General features: G+C 45.8%; 2 protein-coding genes across 2 annotated transcripts in view; one reads left to right on the top strand and one right to left on the bottom strand.

The window, feature by feature from the left end:
- The window catches only part of LOC144135546 (uncharacterized), a 62,518-nt gene that overhangs the window by 32,934 nt on the left and 7,153 nt on the right, over positions 1 to 22,431 (bottom strand). The window contains exons 2-6 of the mRNA XM_077668187.1: positions 21,836 to 21,860; positions 12,440 to 12,540; positions 10,013 to 10,036; positions 7,824 to 7,856; positions 5,358 to 5,384 (exon numbers count right to left, since the gene is read on the bottom strand). Of these exons, the coding sequence (XP_077524313.1) occupies positions 5,358 to 5,384; positions 7,824 to 7,856; positions 10,013 to 10,019 (67 nt within the window). The 5' untranslated portion in view covers positions 10,020 to 10,036; positions 12,440 to 12,540; positions 21,836 to 21,860. The remainder of the gene's footprint in view (positions 1 to 5,357; positions 5,385 to 7,823; positions 7,857 to 10,012; positions 10,037 to 12,439; positions 12,541 to 21,835; positions 21,861 to 22,431) is intronic.
- LOC144135545 (uncharacterized) overlaps positions 1 to 22,431 on the top strand; it is a 54,551-nt gene that overhangs the window by 10,432 nt on the left and 21,688 nt on the right. The gene's annotated exons all lie outside the window — the stretch shown is intronic.

Genomic DNA, 22,431 nt, shown 5'->3' on the forward strand with positions numbered 1-22,431 from the left:
ACATTGCTTTTTACCAACTGTGAGTGAGCGGAATCAAAGTCAACTTTATTTTCTGTTGGGGGGGGGGGGGGGGGGCAAGCAAAAAGCCTTAAAAAAGGCTTGACAAGGCCCGCAAACCGCGCAGATTACAGCGACGCAGTGCTGACATAAAAAGGTGTATGCAAATTAAAAGAAAATGAAGCAAAATACACATGTCAGAAAAAATTAAACTCATAGCGAGTACAATTACACTTCAAGCACGAAAAAGAAACGATATATGGAGACAAGGGTTTACACTACAAATACTTAGGACAAATTCGTGCTCGTTTTTTGCACACTGTATTAACAAAGAAAAATGTCAAGGCAATAACAGTGCAAGTAGGAAAAAAACAAGCAAAAAACAACAGGCGCGGAAAAATGTAGCTAACAAGTGAGTTTACTTATGCAAACTAGGAGTCTATAGGCTCAAGAAAAAGCAATATTATACATGAGAAAGACAGAACATTGCACAAGGCACGTTAGAAATTTGCAAGGAAATCAGAATTTAACGCAGTCGGCAAAGTGTAGGGTAGCATCTGGCGACCGTAATTTGTTCCCGTGAACGGTGGCTACCACTGTTCCGAGTTCCTTGTGTCATAGACAGTGTGACGTAATTTCAGAGCCGCAAGTTCCTTGAGATAAGGGTCATTTTTCTTCATCGAGGTTTGATAGCATGAGGCAAGCAGTGAATTGTAAAGATTAGGAAGTGTAACTAGACCTAGTTTCTGAAAAATTGGCCCAGTGTGTGTGTCGTAAGCAGCATTAGAAATGATACGCACAACTCTCCTTTGCAACTTATGTATTTTGGTGATGTTCGTAGCAGTGGTAGTACTGCACACTATATAAGTAGCAATATCTTAGTGTGGAGAAAAACAGGCAATGATAAAGCAATAATTTTATGTTTTGTGGCAAAAAAAAAAACGCAAGCGCGATATATTATTCCGACGCTACGAGATATTTTGGAGCAAGTCGTTTGAATGTGAGCGTCCCACGACATGTTTTCTTGGAAAAGAACTCCGAGACTTCTTACAACTGACACCATTTAAACGTTGAATCCAGCAAGGCTTAGATTGAAGGTTACGTTCGCAGTTTGTTTTTCGGGCAGAATAGAACTGCTTTCGTTATCGAAACATTTATAAGTAGAGAGTTTACCACGCTCCAGTTCGTTAAAAGCGCAAGTACATCGTTTGATGTATATTTGAGTTCGGTCAAGCTAGGTCCAGGAAAGAAGACTCGTGTCATCGGCATATACAGTAAATCTAGTATGAGCACTAATGTTTACTAGGTCATTTATGTAAATGTTAAATAATAATGGGCCGAGAATGCTGCCTTGAGGAACACATCTCCGGAGACCTGTAAAATTTGAAGTGTAACTATCCACTTGTACTTGCTGGTGTAACTTTGCAAAAGCATCAGAAATACGCCTCGAAAACGGTAGTGTTCTAGTGTAGCTAAATGAGTGGTATAGTTAATTAGATCAAAGACCTTCGAGAATTCCACGAAAATACCCAGCACATAGGGTTCTCGCTCAATAGAGTCTAAAATGATTTCCTTTTGTGTTAGTAACGCGGTCTCAGTTGAACGGTGCCTTGTAAACCCAAATTGCAGAGGCGTTAATATGTTGTGCTTAGCGAGAAAACTCTTTATCCTTTTGTGCATCAACTTTTCAATGCCCTTTGAGAAAACTGGTAGGATTGATATCGGTCTGTAATTGCACATGTGGCTTTTGCCTTCTCCTTTAAAAATGACAGACACTTGCCATTTGTAAGCGACACGGAAAATGCCCTGTCGAAAAGGAAACGTTGATGACATGTTCCAACAGGGGCGCTAAAATATCAATGGCATGCTTAATCGGTTTAATCTGCAAGTCATCAACATCGACGCACCTACTTGTTTTCAGGGACAAGAACACTTCTTTCATTTCAGACACAGTCACCGGTAACAAAATGCACTTTCGGGTATTCTGTTCTTCAGATACCTCATGCAATTGGGGTCATGCTTACTGCACGCCACAGACACAAAAAAAATATTAAATGCTTCTGCGAGTTCGTCACCAATAAAGGTTTTGTCGTCGACACTCAACTGAGTTGGACAGTCACTATGGTCTGAGTGGCGATTTAAAACAGGGTTCAAACGCTTCCACACGAGGTCAGATCGCTTGGCTGTATCATTGTTGAACAGCTTTTCAAAGTAATGCGTCTTGCTTCTACGCAAAAGCTTGTTCGTTTTGTTTTTATTGTTTTTTTTTGTTAGGTCTTCCGAATTCCTAGTCTTAAGGAAGCGCTCAAAGAGAGCGTTTTTTTCACGAATAGCCCCTGAGACATTCGAGTGTAATTACCCAAGGCTTGCGCGCTAATCGCGGTGGCGTTTTCGTCACATATGAAAAGCAACTGTTGTATAGCACGTTTTAAGTTTTTCTATGAACAGTTCATACGCCTCTTCAGCATCTTTAGAAGGAAAGACCTCATGCCAATCAATTTTAGACAGGCAGTTACAAAATAGTTCAGTCGTTCTATCATTTATATCTCTAAATCTGGTTACACGGGTATCTGAGTTTTTTGACGGGAGCGAACCGCATCTGAGAACTAAACAAATTGGCAAGTGATCACTCACGTGTACAGCTGAGGTACCGGAACAAAGCGGTGTGTTTTTTTTGAGTGTGTGATAAAGACGTCAATCAACGTCGACGTGTTCAGCTGAGAGCAGGTTGGAGTCGTTATAGCATTTGTGCATGCGTGAGCTGTTAATAAGTTAGAAAGGTCATCCCGATTGCTTGACGGGATCAAGTGATTCATGTTTATATCGCCGCCGAGAAGAAAATCGTAGGTATTGTCATTAATCCAACCCAAATAGGAGTGAAGAAACGAACAAAAAGTTTCTACGTCCCCTCCAGGCGGCCTATACCAAATGGACTTCTTATCGACAAAACCTCGTAATCGGTTGTTAGCTTTGACAGGTCACTAAGTGCATCGCAGAATTGGATTGTTGGACCTCGGTTCGAATGCCCAGTGCACGGGATTGGCGAGTGAAGGTTCGAGGAAGCGCATGGAATTCTTGTCCGGCATTTCACGTGTTAATTCGAGTGGCGCTAGCTGCATCTTTAAAAACACTCTAAACCTGAGGCACTTCCTGCAAATAAAAAAAAAACAGTGTCACAGTACTAGGAAACGCGTGATTGTCCGAAGCGGTGCCTAAGAGTTCTCAAAAGGACAGAGAGCTAGAAACGCGGAACACGAGAACAAAACAGAAACCATGCAGTCAAACCGAGCGCTGACTTTCAACTAAACAGACTTGCATACATTTATACGCTTTCTGCCGAGACAAAGTGAGAAGAACCGAACCTCTCAAAACTGATCAAGACCTTCGAAAAGGCGCCGTCTACAAAATTGCATTTCGCAGCTGTCAAGTGATAATGACACACGAAAAACAATGCACTTACCAATATGGTAATCTCCCTTATCGCTAAGTGGGAAGATGACTGACGTTTCATGGAACAAAGGGTCACGTGTATGATCTCGTTGGCGACAATAAATAGGTAGATTTGTTCCCGTACCGCTGCCCCAAGATTTGTTGTGTTCCATAAGGCGGATGTTTAAATAACGACCCGTCCGTCAAACGTGGTAGCCACCACAAGAAAGGGGCATCCGGTAGACAACACCTTCGGCACTGCATGTTCATCATTGCTTTACAGTGCAACTTCTTGCCTCTCTCCTCCTTGCATCCGCCTCCGCTGCAGTGCCGGGCAAATACTGGCCCGGTAGCTGCCTCAGATTAAAGAGAAAAAAATTACTGGTGGTTATGACTTCTTTCACTCAAATGTTTCAGTTCTGTCTGACAGACAATTTGGATTCGTGCAAGGCCGGGGCACAAGTGTGCAGATGATTTGTATTCTGAATTTAGACACAATATCTTTAGCTATGCATTGTTCCTCGACGTATCCAAAGCCTCTGATACAGTTTGCCCATAAATATATGTCACAGGTAGCTGTTATAGGCACTGAGTATAGCAGCAGCAGCGAGTTATTCCTTGGCATCGGTGTCCCTCAAGGATCAATTTTATCTCCTCTTCTCTTCAATATATTTGCCAGCGATTTCGTATTAGTAATCCCAAAAGGATCCGTACGCGGATGATATTGTCTACATTATAAAACATGTTTGTTTTCTAATGCTGAATATCTGCAACATTCAGTGCACAAAGCTATGCACTGATTCTCCAACTATACAATCTTACCGCTAATCAAAACAAGCTAACAATTACATGCTTCAAAAACCCCCTGGAGGATATGGAGCCACGATCGTTCTATAGTTTCTTCATCATGAAGACTGCCCATCCTGCAGGTGCACTCCTATCGAATACGTACGCGTGCACGGTTAAATACCTCGGCATTGATTTTGGTGGTGGCTTGTGGCGAAATGATAGCGCGCACCTGTTGCACGTTTGTTTTTGATGTGCAAAGCTTGGCGCTGCTTCGCATTTAAAAAAAAAATGATAGCTTGTTCTCTTGCATATAGCGTTGATACACACAAGCACTTCAAGCACTTCGAATACTTAAACTCACAATAGAATAACAAAAAACCGTATGTCAACTTGTACTTATTGTATTGGTCTTTTTTTCTTGTCTATTTTATTCTGCAATAATTTTGCGTACGATATTCAGATAACTTCTGAAGTATGCACTTCGTTTAATTTACGAACTTTTCACTCAACTCATGCGCTGACGTCTGGTGTCCTTTCTTTATAAAGCATCAAGTGCGAAACCATGGGTTAAGAATAAAACATTTCTGATCTTTATCTATGCAAGAAGCACCTGAGAATGGAGCCATGCAGATCAGTTCGGGGGATTTCTAACGCAAAACCGCGCCTATTGCGTCACGAACAAAACTCGCGCGCATTGATTTATGATCACTATGCGCTTGCTGGACAGGATAATTGTCAGGCTAGCGATTCCGGCCGTTTCAAATGTTCCATGGGCGCCGTCATCGAATGCGATCAAAAATAGTTGTTACTAGTTAACCGCGGGATAAGGACATGTGTGCGAACATTTAGCCTATACTGGCACGTGGCACCGAATGCATTCATTAGTGGCATAAAAATTACATTTCTGCCACCATCTGTTATGTTCAGCTTAATTATGCGGGCCTCTACATTATGCGTGCATACTCTGCTCTAGTGTTGGCCGGATAATGGCTTTCACGTGGCCTGAGTTGTGGAACGCGTAAATTGTGTTGGACACCTCAGATTTTAAGCTTCGCGCACACACAGGCGATCATCGAGTTTTTTTTTTTATCAAAGTGTCTCGCTTTAGGGTGCTACTAGTTTATGCACGAAGCGCTGCTTACTTTGCGTCTTCGTAGGCGATGTGGATACTGCGTATTTGAACACAATGAAAGCAAAAATTCACAATTAGAGCACACTTTACATGCAGAGAGGGTGACATGCGTGCGTATACGCTCCAAGCTAAGAGCAAGGTGACAACTTTTACTTTGCACGTGAAAAAGCGATAAGTGGTCATCCGTCTAGATGAAAAGAAACTTTGCAGAAAACATGAAGTATACAGTTCCAGCATGCCTGCGGTGCAATCGTATTTTGCACGCCAGTGTACTGTTGACCGTTTAGTTAGGAAACGGTTCAATTCCTCGACAGGTCGATGAGCCATTGAAGCTGGGTAGGGCCGTTCACGAATAAACGCCAGTCACTCTGTGGCTGCCTCACTGTAGCAGAATGTGTAAAAAAAAATAAAACAACGATAAACACCGTGTTTCTTTAAAGGGGTTGAAACACCAAACTTTCAGGTTTTAAAAAGTTTGTTATTGACTTCCTCACGGCCGAATACTGGGCTCAGCGAACCGCTTAAAATATATTTCAATTCAGCTGCAAAGAGCCCTTAAACGCTCTTTCTCACGATCGGGACCCATAGATAGAGCGATAGTTAATGACGTATGAGCTTAGAAGCGATGTCAGTGAATACTGTGGGACATTACAGGACATACGAACGGCGGCGCCCGAGACCGACCAGGCGGCCGGCGTCGGCGGCAGGTGGGCTGATCGGTGGACACGCCGTTGCTGACCCACCAGCCGGCACCGGCGTCGGAGGCCGAGCGAAACCTGAATTCACGCCGATGGGACGACGAACTGACTAGTTGCTCTTGTAAACATACACCTTATTCGTGTTATACAAATAAGCGAAACGAGCGACTACATTTCACATGTTCGCGCTTAGCCCTCACCAGCGGTACGAGTGGGCAGTGCTTAGGATTGGGCTGGCTGGGACGTCATCATACGCAAGAGGCGCGCAATTCTTAGACTGGCGAAGGCAGAGTTGAAGATGATGACGCGAACGGTTCCGTTCATGTGGTCACCTTCAACTCGGGCTTCGCCAATCGTATACGTCTTCGTACGTGCGATGTCGGCCACTGTGGAAAGCGAGTTGACAAGATTTAACGAATGCAGGCGGTCATCGAACATAGTTTTGTCAGCATAGATCTGAAATCCATGACTGTTACATCTTACTCAGGACGCACGTATACGTACACCGAGCCGGAAGCGCTAATGCGACCCACGCACTCTGCTGCCGACCAATGCTGCCCGGCAGCAGTCGTCGGCGCCACTGGTGGACAACAAATGAAGCTATTTCAATTACTGCCAATGGGCGCAGAACATACCTCTGGTATGTAAGTCAAGTATTGGACACATCAGAGAAAGTAGATACAATGAACGAGAAACGCCGGTCCCACGCAGTGTACACAAATTAAATACTGGATATATGAAGCATTCCGCAGGCTGGCCCTCGCGCTCATCGGCACTTGTTGGAATTATCGCACTGCGTAAAATACAACCGGCGCAGAAGATAAATCGCTGTTCGATATATACCGGAGCTTGCATTTCATGCCGAACGAGCGCGCAGTTGCTGCGTGTATAGTATACACGTGCAGCTGCGCGCAGCTCATCGTCTCCACGGGCGCATTCCTCATGTTCACGCGAGGCATACATGCCAACAAAGAGAATGAAAAATAGTAGGCCTGCATCGCTAGGCATAGCAAGCTTAATTCAATGGTGAAACGAGTGCAGTGGTCCTGAGGGACGAAAGTAAGTTTGTCCCGCTCGCAGGCGGAAAATGGGAAACAAGAGGGGTCGAGACACCACATCCGGGGGAGTAGGGGAAGAGGCGGGATTAGAGAATGGGCTGATGGGAACGGATTATGGCCCCCGCTGAAAGACAATGACTGCGAGTAGAGCTCCTTTCCAGGCCACCGTAGAGGGCGAGCACTCGCGCTTAGCCGAATTCTTTGGCTTCAAAAAAAAAAAAAATTACCGGCGGTTTAACTACTGCTGAACCTGGTTAGAGAGCGAAAGCTGTGGTGTATCGGGCAAGTAGAAGCAGCTTGGCGTCTGCAACGTTGAGTGCGGTGCGCACACTGGATAGGCAGCGCGCCCACCCTGCCACCCTGTCAAGGTAGCAGTGAAATTAGTGGTTGATCGAGAGAGGTTGGTCACCCAATGAACGGTACGGCCTATTCTACCGTCCTCTACCGGCGAATCGAAAGGTCAAGGGTCAAAGTCGAGTGGTGCGACACCATGGTGGACCACATATGGTAAGGCCTATAGCTACAATTGACCTGTGGCTCACTTGAAGGTCAACCGGCCACGCACGGCGAAATCGGCTCTACTATAGCGTAGTGAAGCGTTCGCTTCAAAACACGCCATTCAAAGGTTTGGTGCTTCGCCTCCCGTTTAACGCCCGGTGTTCTCGCTTTGGTCGGGTCAGTATGTGGTGGCACCGTTTGTGACAGCAAAGTATATCTCACCTCTCACGGCAGCGCTGGAGATCATCTGAGCGGCTGAAAATAAACATTCGGTTTTAGCGCAACAGTGTCAAGGGCCTCGTGTCGCAGGGAGCGTCTGCCGTGCTGCGTCTGCTTTTTTAATCCTTGCAATAGATGCGGCTGCTACAAAATGTGCGCTACTGCGCCGGCAAGCCGCTTTAGAAAACGGCTTCCGGCACCTGTGGGCCAAAGAGTGCATCTTGTATCAGAAGAGTGCGGAAAGGTGCAGCGCGAGCAAGGACGGACGTTAATAGCCGAGAGGGAGGAAGGGTGGATGCAGCTGGCAAAGGAGAGGGTTAATTGGAGAGACATGGGAGAGGCCTGATGATGATGAGACGAAATTCAGTGGAAATTTCCCAATCGTGCTACAGCTTCTCGCACTCAGAGCGCGTATCGCTATCTTGCATCTTTCTCGATTATCAAAAGACGTCTTTCTTTTCTCCACTATGGGGAACTTTCAAAATGGCCGCCATGATGAACTGTGCACCGCGCAACCTGTGGTAAGAAGTAGCAGCGCCTTCGCCGCAGTGGTCATCGTGCGCAACACCCGGTAACTGTCCAGTGATATCCGACGACGCGCGTGGCGAACAACATGGCGCCGACGAACCGAATTATCTCGGCAGGAAACACGCATCCACTGCCGCTTATAGATATATGCTCTCGAAATAAGGGCGCTGCGCTGGAAGGAAGGAATGAATATACCACAAACTGCTCTCAATGAGCCTGAAACGCATGCCGTCGCGGTGGCTCAGTTGCTGACTCGAGAGACGACGCGGGTTCGATCCCGGCCGCGGCGGTCGCACTTCATTAGAGGTGAAATATGCTAGATACACGTGTACACTGGCCAATGTGTAGTGGACGTTAAATAACCCCAGGTGGTCGAAATTATCCGCTCCATACACTACGACGTCTGTCATGCCTGAGTCGCTTTGGCACATTAAACAACATATGCTAAACCAAACCTAACCCAGTTTTCAGTGACTGCCACTCACCTTAAGCCCGTCGGATAACTAAACATAGCTAAACAGCCCGATAAATGTCACTCAACGAACGAAATGCGCGTCCTCAGTGTGTCGGCTGCGCTCTCGGTACTCGAACGGTTTCGCAACAGCGGGTCTTCGTTAAAAAACAAGCACTCTGTCGGCAGCGAAGCAGTGGTCCCAGATGTGTCGTCACCGTGGTAGAAGATACTTCTTCCCAAGCTGCGGGAGATTGAGCCCCATATACTTTCAAACTGCCAGCCGAGGCTTCACTGCTTCTTCGAGAACAGGGGCGAAGCTAGTATCTGCGTTGCGTTACGACCCAATGCTACTGAATATATGTGTCATTAGAAAGGAAGATAAAACATTTAAATATAGATAAAGGAATAAAAATTAAAAACCGCGCTTTTTGTGTAAATAATTTGTGTACAGGGACTTTTTTATGTGTCGGATTATTAAAAAATTCCTGTACGCCAAATACTGGCCTAATCGAGAGCAAACACCGCTTACAAGCTAGAATATTATTGCCTAAGTTGGTTGAGATCTAAATAAACATCGATATTTACCTGTATTTGGTGGAATTTGCGAGAAACTGTTCTCGGCTACGAGTACAGTTTTTCCAGACGCGAGCCAAGCAATCGGTCTCACAGGCTGCGTCATCTGCCGGACGGCGAGGCAAACGATGTCTCGGCTTTGCGGACGCGAGTAGCGCGCCGTATGCCTCGCCGTCCGGCAGAAGGCGCAGCCTGTGAGACCGGCTGCTTGGCTCGCGTCTGGAAAAACTGTACTCGTAGCCGAGAACAGTTTCTTGCTAATTCCACCAAATACAGTCAAGTACTGATGTTTATTTAGATCTCGAGCAACTTAGGCAATAATATTCTACCTTTTTAGCGGTATTTGCTCTCGATTAGGCCAAAATTTTGAGCCCAGCAATTTTTTAAAATCCGGCACAAAAACGTAAGTCTCTGTATGTTACTTCTCCCCTATCCTCTCTCCCTGTACCTTCACCTCTTTCACTTCATTTCTCCATTCTGCCTGCTATCCTTTATTTACGCTGCACCAGTTCATGTGCTTCAGTAGCGATAGCAGATGCCGGGGCTAGCAAAAATATTTTGCTTCCTTTATTATTATTTAATAAGCCCACTACTACTACTTTCAAAGCACGTAAGTAGTCTTACGTGCCCCACTTACCTGACATGCTGGGTTGAGGCTTAGCTTCAGGATGACGTCATACAAAGCAACATGGAGAGAGAGAAGTGGAACGCATACCAGACGGAAAACGATCAAAACAACACGAAAATATCGCGCGACGTATATGTTACTCAAGCAAGAGTCTGCCTCTGAGAATGCAAGAAAAGCTCAGATGAGACGCCATGTGATTACTTTTCCTTTAGGTCCGTACCTGTGCGCGCTGGGAATGAACCGAAGAACACATTGCATCACTACGGGCAGGTGAAGAGGATTAGTGAAAATCAGAACGCAAGCTTTGATGCATTTGATCGCATATACTACTTTTTCCGGCAATAATTTTATGAGCGGTTCTCTAAACGTGCACATGCCGCAGTCGGCGTCGTATGTCCTCGTAATTAAAAACCAGCGCGTTCATACGTCTCCCAGAAAGGCCTGAGCCGCGGGGAACATAAAATTAAAGAGGCTCCGCCTTTCAGCACGTGGCAGCGGTTGTGGCTCAGCCTGAGCCAGTGGGCAGGCCCGTGCACTTTCCTTTTCATTCTTCCTGACAGCAGTAGCAGAAGCAGCCTTAAGGGTATGACACAATAGCGTAGTAAGTTAGGCTTTTCATTCTTAGCAGTTTCACATCTTTGAACGCATTTTCATTTTTTTTCAATTGTTTTAAGTAATAGATTGATTAATTACACTATATTTCTTAATTAGTATGATCAACCATTGGCTTTTCATTCTGATCATCTTGACATCCTTGAACCCCCTTTTTCATTTTATTAAACTTATTTAATTAATGAATCGATTACAATGATTTTTTTAACTCGTCATCGCCTATCACACACCAGTCGACCATCAATCACAATAACCACGAATTACCATGATACGATTTTTTTTTTATACGCAGCCCCCGTTTATTTCTGACGGCTTTTCGACCGAACGAGCTGTAAACGCTATCGCGTAAAAAATACGGTAAATGCGTGATATTCATCCGGTGGAGTTGCAAGTATGTCGACTTGGAATAAAGGTAGCCAGTCCATCGCAACCTCTGCTTACACAATAATACGCCGTGCAGTCGCGGCGAGAGCTCTCACACTCTGCGAGATTCGGAAGGACGCAGAGTGAGCGCTGTTGAAGAAGGCTGCCCCTGTTCACTAACAGGGGCGTCTTCAACCTGCGCACGCAACTTGTTCGCTGTCCGATTAGTGCGAGAACGCTGCTCGAGCTACGCCTTCCGCTGACATCACTCCTCCATCGCAATGCCAGGAACACGCATGCACAGCTAGGCCGGACAAAAGAAAATATTTTGCCGTTGTACTTTCAGCTGCAATATGCGACTGGCCTGGTTCACACGTCTGGGTTAAAGGTCTGCCGAAGTAATTAGTCATGACAGGTTGGAAAGTACGGCATACGCGTGTTCGCGTTTAATTCCCAAGCCTGACAGTACCAGTTCTAAATAACAGGATTAAAGGAGTGCCGAAACGAAATTTTGGTCACATGCATGTTTTATTCTTTGCAATAATGTGTAATGTATACATGTACCACCGCCTTGTATTCGGCTACGATGGCTAAGTGGTTTCGGTTTCAACAGCCGACCGATGACCATGACGTCAAAGGTCAGTATAGGTCCCATGACGCATCACGGAAAGCTGCAATATAATCGCTGCTGCTGCAATAATTGAGAATCCGTACCTTGAGGTAGGCTGGCGTTATCGTTGTTGTGAATGAAAACCAAGCAGCAGTTATATGGCAGTTTCTTGGTCAAATGTTTGGGGGAATCCCCTAAGATGGAGTAAATTTGTAATAATGGAGCATCGCCATCCACTCAAGCGCAGCCATACGGCTATAAAGGAAGCCTAAACGGCTTTCTCATGCCTCGTGTGACCTACAGGGACCTTTGACGTCATAGCCATCTCTCGGCTGTTGATACAAGAGGTGAAAGAAGAAATTCGATTATAAATTATTTAGCGGCTTATTTATAGGCGAACACCACGCGATGATATGTGTATGCATACGTGCTACGCATCCTTACAAAGAGGAAAACACGCAACCATAAATTCAGTGTCTGCACTCCTTTGACCCAACACGGGCACCACTGATGGACCGGGTGCTTCAAAAGTTCCCGGGCCACGGGTCTGCTTTTAGGCAGTATATTCTGGAAGTTATGAAGGTTCTGGGCGATACTTCTGCTACCGCCTACAGAGATGTCGACGTTCGAGGCTGTCGTAAGCATCCCACTGCATGCAGGGCTCACACGAAATGTAACGAGCAGGCAACGGGGTTTGCTTCTCATTCGCCCTTGCGGAAGCCCTAAAGAACAAAGCGTCTCGGAGGGCATATACAACTCGCGGGCCGGTGCTTCGCTCCACGGCTGAGAAACAACTCCCGTCGCTCGGTTATTGTAGGCACCGTGCGTAATATGCGCAACACTTGGTGTACCTCTCAAGTAGAAAGTGAGCGCGGCGGCAGCGCTGAGCACCAGGAAGGGGGCCAGGCAGACCAACACCAGGTTGCCACGAGCGGGGATGTAGCCGAACGTTCTGCGGTTTCGGAACGACGGCAGCGTCATGCAAAGCGTGTGCACATTCATCCATCGCCCGCAACTTCTGCTCGATACAAGAAAGTGCCGGATGGCCGAAATTACCGAGGCCCTTCCACTGCGGCGTACCTCATACCTGAAGTCGCTTTGGGGCGTTGAACACCTTAAGGAGAACAGAAATAAAAATGCCCACGCAGAACTTCTCCGCGAGATAGAACAGAACTCTCCAATTCAAAGGTTACTATTTGGCAAACTGAAAGGGATGCTTGCCCGTTGTTATGCTCGAAGCTTATGCGTAGTGCGACCGAGCAAAAAACAACAAAAAAATGACCGACGATTGCGGTAATCCCTAATTCGAAGTTTCAGTGCATGCAGTTTTGATTTTTGCGATGTGTTGAGGCAGAAAACTTGGACGACGCTTGAGCTGCATTTGAAGGGGCTCCTTCTGAAAAGAGTGCATAAACTCGCTGAGTCACCACACACTGTCGTCACGAAGATGTGAGCCAAATAATACACTTCTACACGCAGCAGAGAACCAACACTTACCGCGCGAGAAATCTGCCAAGCCGTTTCCAGGGACTTTTTCATGCGCTCTCCTCCGTCTCACGCTCCTCCAGCAGTCAGGAAGACAACGAAGAGGCTTCCAAAAGAAACTGTTTAAGCCGCTGACTGAGTTCTTAGTGGGCGCGAGTCAGCCCATTAAACTGTTTGCTTTGGAAGCCTTTTCGTTGTCTTCCTGACTGATAGAGTGCCGTCACCACAACGTCACAGTTTGCATCAACCTTTAAACATTGAGCCGCCGCGGTGGCTGAGCGGTTACGGCGCTCGGCTGCCGGCCCGAAAGACGCGGGTTCGATCCCGGCCGCGGCGGTCGAATTTCGATGGAGGCGAAATTCTAGAGGCCTGTGTACTGTGCGATGTCAGTGCACGTTAAAGAACCCCATGTGGTCGAAATTTCCGGAGCCCTTCACTACGGCGTCTCTCATAGCCTGAGTCGCTTTGGGACGTTAAACCCCCATAAACCAAACCAAACCTTTAAACATTGAAAAATAAAAATATAAAACTTGTTATGTAAATGAGCGTTAAATAAATAATAACAAAGTCTCGAATTTATTAACCTTTTGTGTTCTTCTCATCTCTTTTATTTCCGCCTACCGCAGCTCCGGTGGCCGGCAACAACTTCTCCAGCCGCTTTGCATCTTCCTTACTGCCCACCCACACCCATCGGAGCAACGGAGCGGAAGAGCGAGGGAGACAAGCACGCAATGGGACGGAGGTCATTGTAGAAGCGAAATCATGCACTGCATGCAGTGCGCGCACCCGTGAGCCTCTGTGCGTGCATCGAGCAGGCGGGCTCGACTCTTCGCCAGCTAGTGACATGATCGCTCCGTGGGCGCTACCTCGGACGGCACGGGGCCGGGCGCCCCACCCCGGCCGCTTGTGCCATTATGCAGTTCATTTTCTGCAAATGACTGTGCACAGTGGCCGTTAGCGCACACTTCTCTGTGGACATTGCCTGGACATATGCGCGCCAGCGGCGCGAACTTGAGTACTGCGTATCTCGCAAGTAGTGTACAAAGCCTCTCCCCTGTCCTTTCTCGCCATCCTCTCCCTTTCTCTTTCTCCTCCGCGGGCTGCAGCTCGGGGGCTTAAGGTATTATTTCTGCGGCCGGCAACATTCTCTTCCTTCGCTCTTTTCTTCTTTTTTATTCAGCCAGCACTACTGCATCACGTGATCGCCGGTGCACTTCTGACCGCTTGTACGTTCGCAGTGCACGTGCTGCCCTGATGTCCATTCCTCCTGCGAGCGTTGTGCCCCGCCGCCGTTCGGGAGGCCATCCCGTAGGCGCACGGCTGCTGCCCCATCTTTTACTCCTCCTTCCTCTCTCTGGGGAGAGGATGCCGCGTGTGTCGAATTTTCACAAACGCCTGTCAAAAGCCACCTCTAATCTCTACACCCCTCCCCCCCCCCCCCTCCAAAAAAAAAAAGGCAGAAAACAACTGAGGAATGCGTCGCTGTGTATTCACGTGTCCACATTCTTGTCCAGGGTTTGGGAAGGGGGAAAAGACTTTTCAATGGGCGTCCCGGGCTAATCTCCGACATCAACGGGGGAGCCCCTGCTACAAGCTCCTACCGTGTCCACGTGAGATTAAGGACCATTCACGGAGCGGGCGTCACTTTCGGCTGGGCAGCGGAGCCAGCAGACGAAGGGCGAATTCCCGGGGTTTAGCAGCGTCGACCAGAAGACGGGGGATGCGCGCTCAGCTCGCGACTAGACAGACAGGCTTGGAGTTAGAGTCAACCCCCCTCTCATGTCTCGAGTAGCCTGTCGTCGGTGTGTCAGCCTGCGGCTGCGAATACCGCCTTCTTTAGTTTACTTGAGCCTTGTGCAGATGTCAGCGCCCTCACACAGGGACTCTGGAACTTTTGACAGTCCACTTCTGTTGGGACATGACTTGTTTAGGTTACTCATATACGAAATGCTATACATCTGGCTACGAATCCAAGTAAAGCAGCCCCGCTGTGATTTGTATTAAGAGAGTCCTAGAACTGAAGTGTTTCAATTGTCAGAAATCTGATCCAAATGCAAGCACTTAGAGACTGGAGGGGGGGGGGCTGCCCTCTGAAAAAAAAGTTTGGGGGGGGGCCTTGTCCCCCCTGTTCCGGGATCCCTACCCTCATACCATTCCCTTTCTTCATTTTTCTTTGAAAAGGGGGGGGGGGGTCTTTTCGTGAAGGAAAGAGAGCCAGGACTGACATTCCACTCATGGGTTCCTTGCCCTGGTCTATTTCAAAATGAAGTGCAATATGGAAGGGAAAAAGTTTCGCTGCCTGCTGCCATCGTAATTAGAAGCACTTGAGCCGGCGAAAACAATAAGCGAACAACGTTCGCACTGAGCAGCGTCTGTCCACGACAATGAGTTCGTCGCGTGCGGCCACCAATACTCAGCGCTATCTTGTGAGCCGTCGAAGCGACAAAGGCAGCGACGCGAAGGGCGACTGATGAGCAGCAAGTTAGCGCAACTAATTCCGACGCCCGCACTGATTTCTACTTAGCGGACGGACAAACAAAGAGTGAATGAATGAGCTTCATACTCAGTTCTCTTTTGGGAGGCAGATGGGGGCATGACCCTCCTCGCTTTCAAAGCCGTGACATTCACTCCCATGCAGACAAGCGGTTTGTTTTTCGCTCGACACATGACTTGGGAAGACCGCCTTTACGGATAATATCGCGAAAATGCCGACAAAATTCATTAATCAATCTGTGTTAATAGCGTTGTTTCAGAATAGTATACCGCGAAACCAGAATATAAATCGAGATCGATGAGCAGGAAAGTGAAATCGGGGATGTGCAGATATTCCAAGCGCCCAAAATATTCCAATTATTGCAAGTGCCCTGTCAATATTATTCGTAAACTTGAGCGCTGAACGACGTTTTTCTACCGGTCGTGAAAAATATATATATATACCAAATAACACGGGGGGCTTCAATTGTAGTCATATTCCCATTCGAGACACATTATGAAAAGCGAAGCATTGTGTGTTCGAGCAGTCTTGCAGTAAAAGTGAATGCTTTGTAGTCTTTACTATATGACAGTGCAAGTACGCAGTTCGACATTCATCAAGCGCAGCAACGGCGACAAGAACAGCGAAACTGGCGTGGTCGGCGACGATGGTCCGTTGCGGTCGGATAGAAAACCGTAAAGGCGTGATTGGGAGTCTTATGTTTACGTAAAACAGTCTTATGTTAAAGAGTCTTAAGTTTACGTAAAATACGGCAGATATGGCTTTTGAGAGTAAACACTTGTAAACCTTTTTTTTTTTTTTTTGAGGGCTCCCTCCTCGGTGGCTCAGTGAATTGTATTTGCTACCAGTAACGAGGTCGCGGCTTCAAAACCCGCCCCTACAAATTATTCTGGAGCTCTCATGTGCACACAGAAAAGAAATTAGCGTGTCAGAGCTCCCTCAGAAAAACAGAGGAAAAATAAAGAAACCAATTAATACACTTGAAAGCTACTTTACACTTTTATCGTTTATTTTACCACATCGTGTCACGGCTTCGAATAAATGTTATCTTTTGCCGCTTTCTTTATTTGCGCCACGGGAGTGGTTCTGAGCGGACTCAAGTTCGGAATGACGTCTTAGGTTCGGGAGTCTCCTCCGAAGCCGAATCGAACATAGACCGGTGCAGTCAAACAGAAGGTCCCGATATTCGCACAGTTCTACTGCGCATCAGCTCTATGTGGCCCGCAAAAGAAGCAAGGTCCGCAACAATACTATTTATTACTATGAGTTACAGACAACAAAACACAGGTGCTGCAGTTAAACCCTACCGTAGTGAGCAGTACAAAAGGAAACCAACTTTTTGCATAAAATTGCGAATTTAGTGGTTATTTCTCCTCTAAATTTGAGAACCGCTTTTGGGTATTACACGCCAAGAGGAGAAAGATTGAAAACCAGGAAAAAAGCTGCGCTTGTCACATGTAGCTACGGAGTAATCAATAAATGAATGCTGGAACTTTGGTCCATTTCGCCTTGCTCACGACTCTACATTTATTCATTTGCTTATTACATTGCCCTCAGGGCCCGTGGGCATTATACAGAGAGGGTGAGCGTCAGGTTTAACAATTTGTACAATTCAAAACAAAGTGCGAAGAAAACAAAGGTAGCAGACAAAAGAATAAAAAAACAACTCGTATGGCGAAACATGAAACACGCTCAAGAGGATGAATATGATAAGCATTTACAAAGAATGGTTAATAACAGCTGAGCTGACCAATAAGACTTCTTCAATGGGTGGTGGAAGGCGGTTCCACTTTGTCCAAGTAAAAAAGGGATCATAAAGCACATTAGTTCGATAGCACGGAATGATAAGTATGAGGGTTGAACTATACGTTCACTTTTTAGGGATTGACTATGAAATAAAATTTTATGAAAGAGGCATAAACGTGAACTTTTTCCTTGGGTTTGTAAGTCAGGTAAATTAGGGTTATATTTGATGAGCGAAACACTAGGTGTACAGGAATATTAATTAGAGACTGTAAAGCGAGCCGATCTGTTCTGAGTGCCTTCGATGGCATTCATAAGGGTGTGTTGAGCTCGGTCCCAAATTACTCAGACACATTCAAGCTTTCGACGCACAAGAGACTGATATGACATTAGTTTAGGCTGTAACAGAGATTAGGAAGAATTGCGATGTAAGTAGCCAAGAGTTCGCTTTGCATTGTTAATGATGTAATTAATGTGAGTATTCGAAGATAAGTTGCTGGTTATGTGAAGTCCTAGATTGTTATATTACTTGACATGCTCTAAAGGACCGCTATTAATTTTGTAGTCTGATATTTCAGTAGAGATTGAACGGCGTGATGTAGTCAGGTGCTCAATTAACTTTGCTGATGCTTAGGGTCATTAGCCATGCTGCACCAGACAGATATATTATCTAGGTCGGAATGCAAAGCAACACTGTCACCTTGCTTAGTTTTTCTACGATAAAGAACTCAGTCACCTGCAAACAGTTTAATAGAGGAGTTAACGCATGCAGGAATATCATTACAGAGATTAGAAATCATAAGGAACCTAACAAAGAGCCCTGAGGGACACCAGATATTATTAAACAAGGTGGCGAGGCACTCGCATTCGCTGTTACGGGCTGATAACGATTACATAGAAAGCATTCAATCAATTTTAATATTCCGGGATCAATATTTAATGTGCTGTTTTTTAGTAATAGTAGACGATGAGGAGCCTTATCAGATATTTTGGCGAAATCAAGAAAAATGCAGTCAGTGAGTGAATAGCAGTCAAGGGATGAAGCTATGTCACGAGTAAAATAAACAAGTTGGGTTTCACAAAGAGCAGTACTTGCGAAAACCATGTTGAGCGGAGCAAGATTCGAGAAAGCTAGGAGACAAGATTTGAGTAGACGACGTGCTCTAAAGTTTACAGGGAACGAGATCGGTCTGTAATTAAGTGGTGATTGTGCATTGCCTAATTTGTATGCAGGGACCACCTTCCCCACCTTCCATTCAAGGGGCAAAATGGAACACTGGATTGACGGCGTGAAAACGTGCGATAAAAGTACAGATGACAAAACTACGGTGTTTTCAGAGACCTGCAAATGATTTCGTGGCTACCAGAGCATGAGAAAGTTTGCGAATTAAATGCATAATGTCGACAGAGTCGATGAGAATGGGATCGACAGGGAAAAATTCGCGATTACGCATAGGTGGTTTACCAGTCAAAGAGGAATAAGTGAATGCGTTGGCAAATGCAGCATTTAAAGCAGAAAACAGTCTTCATCGGTCATGGGTTGATTATTTGAATCAACAAGTGATAGGACAGGTTTCGATGAAGGTTTCACAATGCTCCAGACCTTTGAAGTATTATTTGCCAAGAAGTGATGGTAGAGTTTTCTGAAGAAGAAAACGCGCTCGGCTTCTTTGGCAGCAATGCTATAATAATTCAGGACTTCGCGATAAGCATGCCAACGATCCGGATTGTTCGCTGGTTTTGCTGAGCGAAAAGGCCGCTTTTTTGTTCAGCAGTCTTTTCAATGTAACGGTAAACCATGGTTATCGCTGCAGTCAACGAAATGTCTCCGTTAATTGAAGTGAAGTCGGCTTTACTGTAGTTCCTGATATAGTCTTGGAGTAAGCAATTCGAAGAGAAACGGGAATCTTTGTGTTGAAATGGAGAAAGCAATGGTCGCTTAAACAAGGAGAGTACTTAAACGAAAGTATGATGCCTGGCGCTGTGGTGAAAAGGAAAAATAACGAAGAAAGAAATAGGGATACAATTGAAATTACGACACCAGACAGTAAACTCAAGGACCTGACGCCATGAATGAATATTTTGAGGAAGTTGGCAACTAAGCTATAATCCCACCACTCTCTAGGGCCCAGTGCAGTAACTTGATTACTCCTTTGTCTAATTCCATAACGTTCATGCTAGCCACTGCCCATGAGATTGCTAAATTAATTATGAACATAAAGGATAATGTATCTGCGGGGCATGATGACATAAAGGCACCACCATTCAAGTATGTGTCAGTATATGTTTGTGGTTTATGAGGGTTTAATGTCCCAAAGCGACTCAGGCTATGAGGGACGCCGTAGTGGAGGGCTCCGGAAATTTCGGCCACTTGGGCTTTTTAACGTGCACTAACATCGCACAGTACACGGGTCTCTGGAATTTCGCCTCCGTCGTAGTTCGACTGCCGTGGCCGGGATCGAACCCGCGTCTATCGGGTCAGCAGCCGAGCGCCGTAACCACTGAGCCACCGCGGCAAAGTACTGAGCTATATCATTAATGTCACGTTGGTGACCGGAATATTTCCAAATGTGTTAAAAATAGCTCCAGTCACTCCGGTAGGTATACAAAGGTGGCGATAAAAATTAAATATCTAATTATCGGCGTATATCTGTTTAACCAATTTTCTCTAAGGTTTTTTTAAGGCATCCTTAATAGTAGATTAGTAGGCTTTTTAGAAAAATATAACGTTATTGAAGTTCCCAATACGGATTTATGAAAAACAAGTCTACAGACCAAGCTTTATTAACAGTAAAGGAGAAAATTATTTAATATATAGAACACCGAAAATATACACTTGGACTTCTCCTAGACTTTCGTAAAGCCTTCAACTGCGTTCAGCATGAAGTTTTGTTCCAAAAACCAGTAACTTATGGCATCCGTGGTATTGCATTAGATTTGCCACGTAGTTATTTAAGTAATAGAACTCAAAATGTACAGGTGAATAATGCGTCTTCGACTCACAGTAATACCAAACAAGGAGTGCCTCAGGTGGTCAATATTAGGGCCACTATTTTTCATCTCTTATATTAATGGTATTTCGAAATACCAGGATCTTCACATTTAATCATACACGCAGATGACGCAAACATTTTCTTTAGTGCCTGCTCCACGTTGTAGTTAGAAACAAGTGTAAACTCATATCTAAGGAAACTTCATATGTGGCTACAGAATAACTTCAGTTTAAGCCTGACAAAAACTAGCCGTATTATCTTCAGACCCATAAATGCACCTATATCTCAATCTGTCAATATACATTATGCCAATAAAAAAATAAGTCGCGTTAGTAATAAAAAAATTCTTGGTGTCTGATTGAACGAAAACTTTTCGTGGAACGCTCTTATTTCCAGGCTAACTACAGATGTAAGTAAAACTGTTAGATGCCTCTATAATAACATTACACCGTTAAAAGTTGTCTGGTTTAAACTTGCTATATATTATGACCTTTTCTATTCAAGGCTTTCATACTGCATTTTTAGACCGGGAAACACGACAAGTGGGAACATTGAGAAACTTGACTTGCTTCAAAAAAAGAGCACTGCGTGCAATTAAAGGATAGTAAAAAATACCTGAGCAATAACTGTTGTTGGGCTAGTTGGTTAGGATCCATGCTACCATGCACGGGATACCTAAAAACTTTTCAACCGTTCCACTTTTCAGAAAACATAGTCTGCTAAAACATAAGCAGATTTACAACTTTCGCTTACTGCACTGTATACACAAAAAGCGGTTATATGACACCCTCAATGATACCCCCGCAGTGAGGTACACACACCCCTTCCGCAAAACGAAAAACCCTGCTCCGAGAGGCGCTGGGAATCATCCCGAAGTGTCGAGGCGCTCCTGTGGCTCTTGATTTCGATATCCGCTTTTTCCTGCTCGTTGTTGGGCAGATAGCTCGTGCGCTGTCTAAGCGAGTGCTTGCATATAATATAGTACACCACTGAACATTTACACCGTGAGCAGGAAATTTCCCCTGGAGTGCGTCGATGATGACTGCACTCATACTCTTGTTTACGTCGTTGCGTGCAGGTACTCGTTTGCGTGACATAAAACGCAGTCTGCGCTTTAGTCTTATTGTATAGTCTCCCTCTCTCTTTTACCGGTTGTACCCGTGCTTGTTTACGTAACGCGACAATCTGCGGGAAGCGCAGGTGCGATAGACCGCCTGGGAAACGCTCGACAGCCGGGCTGTTGACATCGGGTCACACCGACGCTTCCTGCTCATTGTATGCGCGTCTTGCGATGTAAGCAATAGTCAGTTTCGAGCCACTCTTGCCGAAACTGCACTCGATGGCCATTTGCATTCGCTAAAACTTGTGCGCTCTCCACAACCGCCGAAATCACAGACCTAACCGTGCGGGCAAAGCTGAGGTTTGGGCGAGCTGTTAAGCTTTCATGGTCGGAGAAAGCAGGTACAGCTAGCTCCGGTCGTAGGAGATGTTTGTCAAGAGCTACGAGATATCCTTTGAAAAAATGTACTTACTCGCCTGAGCCGCTGCTGGGTGACCCTGCAAAGAGCATTGTCGTTATTCGAACATTCTTCGCGGCACAGCAGACTGCGCAATTTTGAAGCACGCTTTGCTGACACACGGATACTCACGCAAACCGGCTACGATAGGCAGTGGGATTTGAATAGAGAGAATGAAGACAGGAATTAAACACCCTCAAGAGCGGATGCAACACCGGCAGCGGGAATAAAAGTTTTCGCACACTTATTAAATCGACAGCTTAAAGGCTCTCGTCCTGCAGAAAATCCTACCGCGCCCGTGCGGCATACCCGTTGCCACTCAAGTCAGCCTTTCAGAAACTTAGCCGAGCATTGCCATCCATGCCAAGATGTTCGCCCCTCCTTGATAGGGCGCTGCTCAGGCACCGAGTCGAAGCGCCCCGAGAGCTCGCAGAAGCGTATCACATAGGCAAAGGAGGAGACTCATGCGTCAGCATACAGTACCACCTTGACTCTGCATGTTAAGGAATTCACGCTTACTGACAGGTTTGCTGGTTGACCGTTTCCACGTGATGTGTGACCGCTTGACTTGCAGTGCAGCGATATTTAAGAGATGTCTTTTCCGAATAAAA

This window comes from Amblyomma americanum, chromosome 5 (genome assembly GCF_052857255.1).
Source record: "Amblyomma americanum isolate KBUSLIRL-KWMA chromosome 5, ASM5285725v1, whole genome shotgun sequence".
Taxonomy (NCBI): domain Eukaryota; kingdom Metazoa; phylum Arthropoda; class Arachnida; order Ixodida; family Ixodidae; genus Amblyomma; species Amblyomma americanum.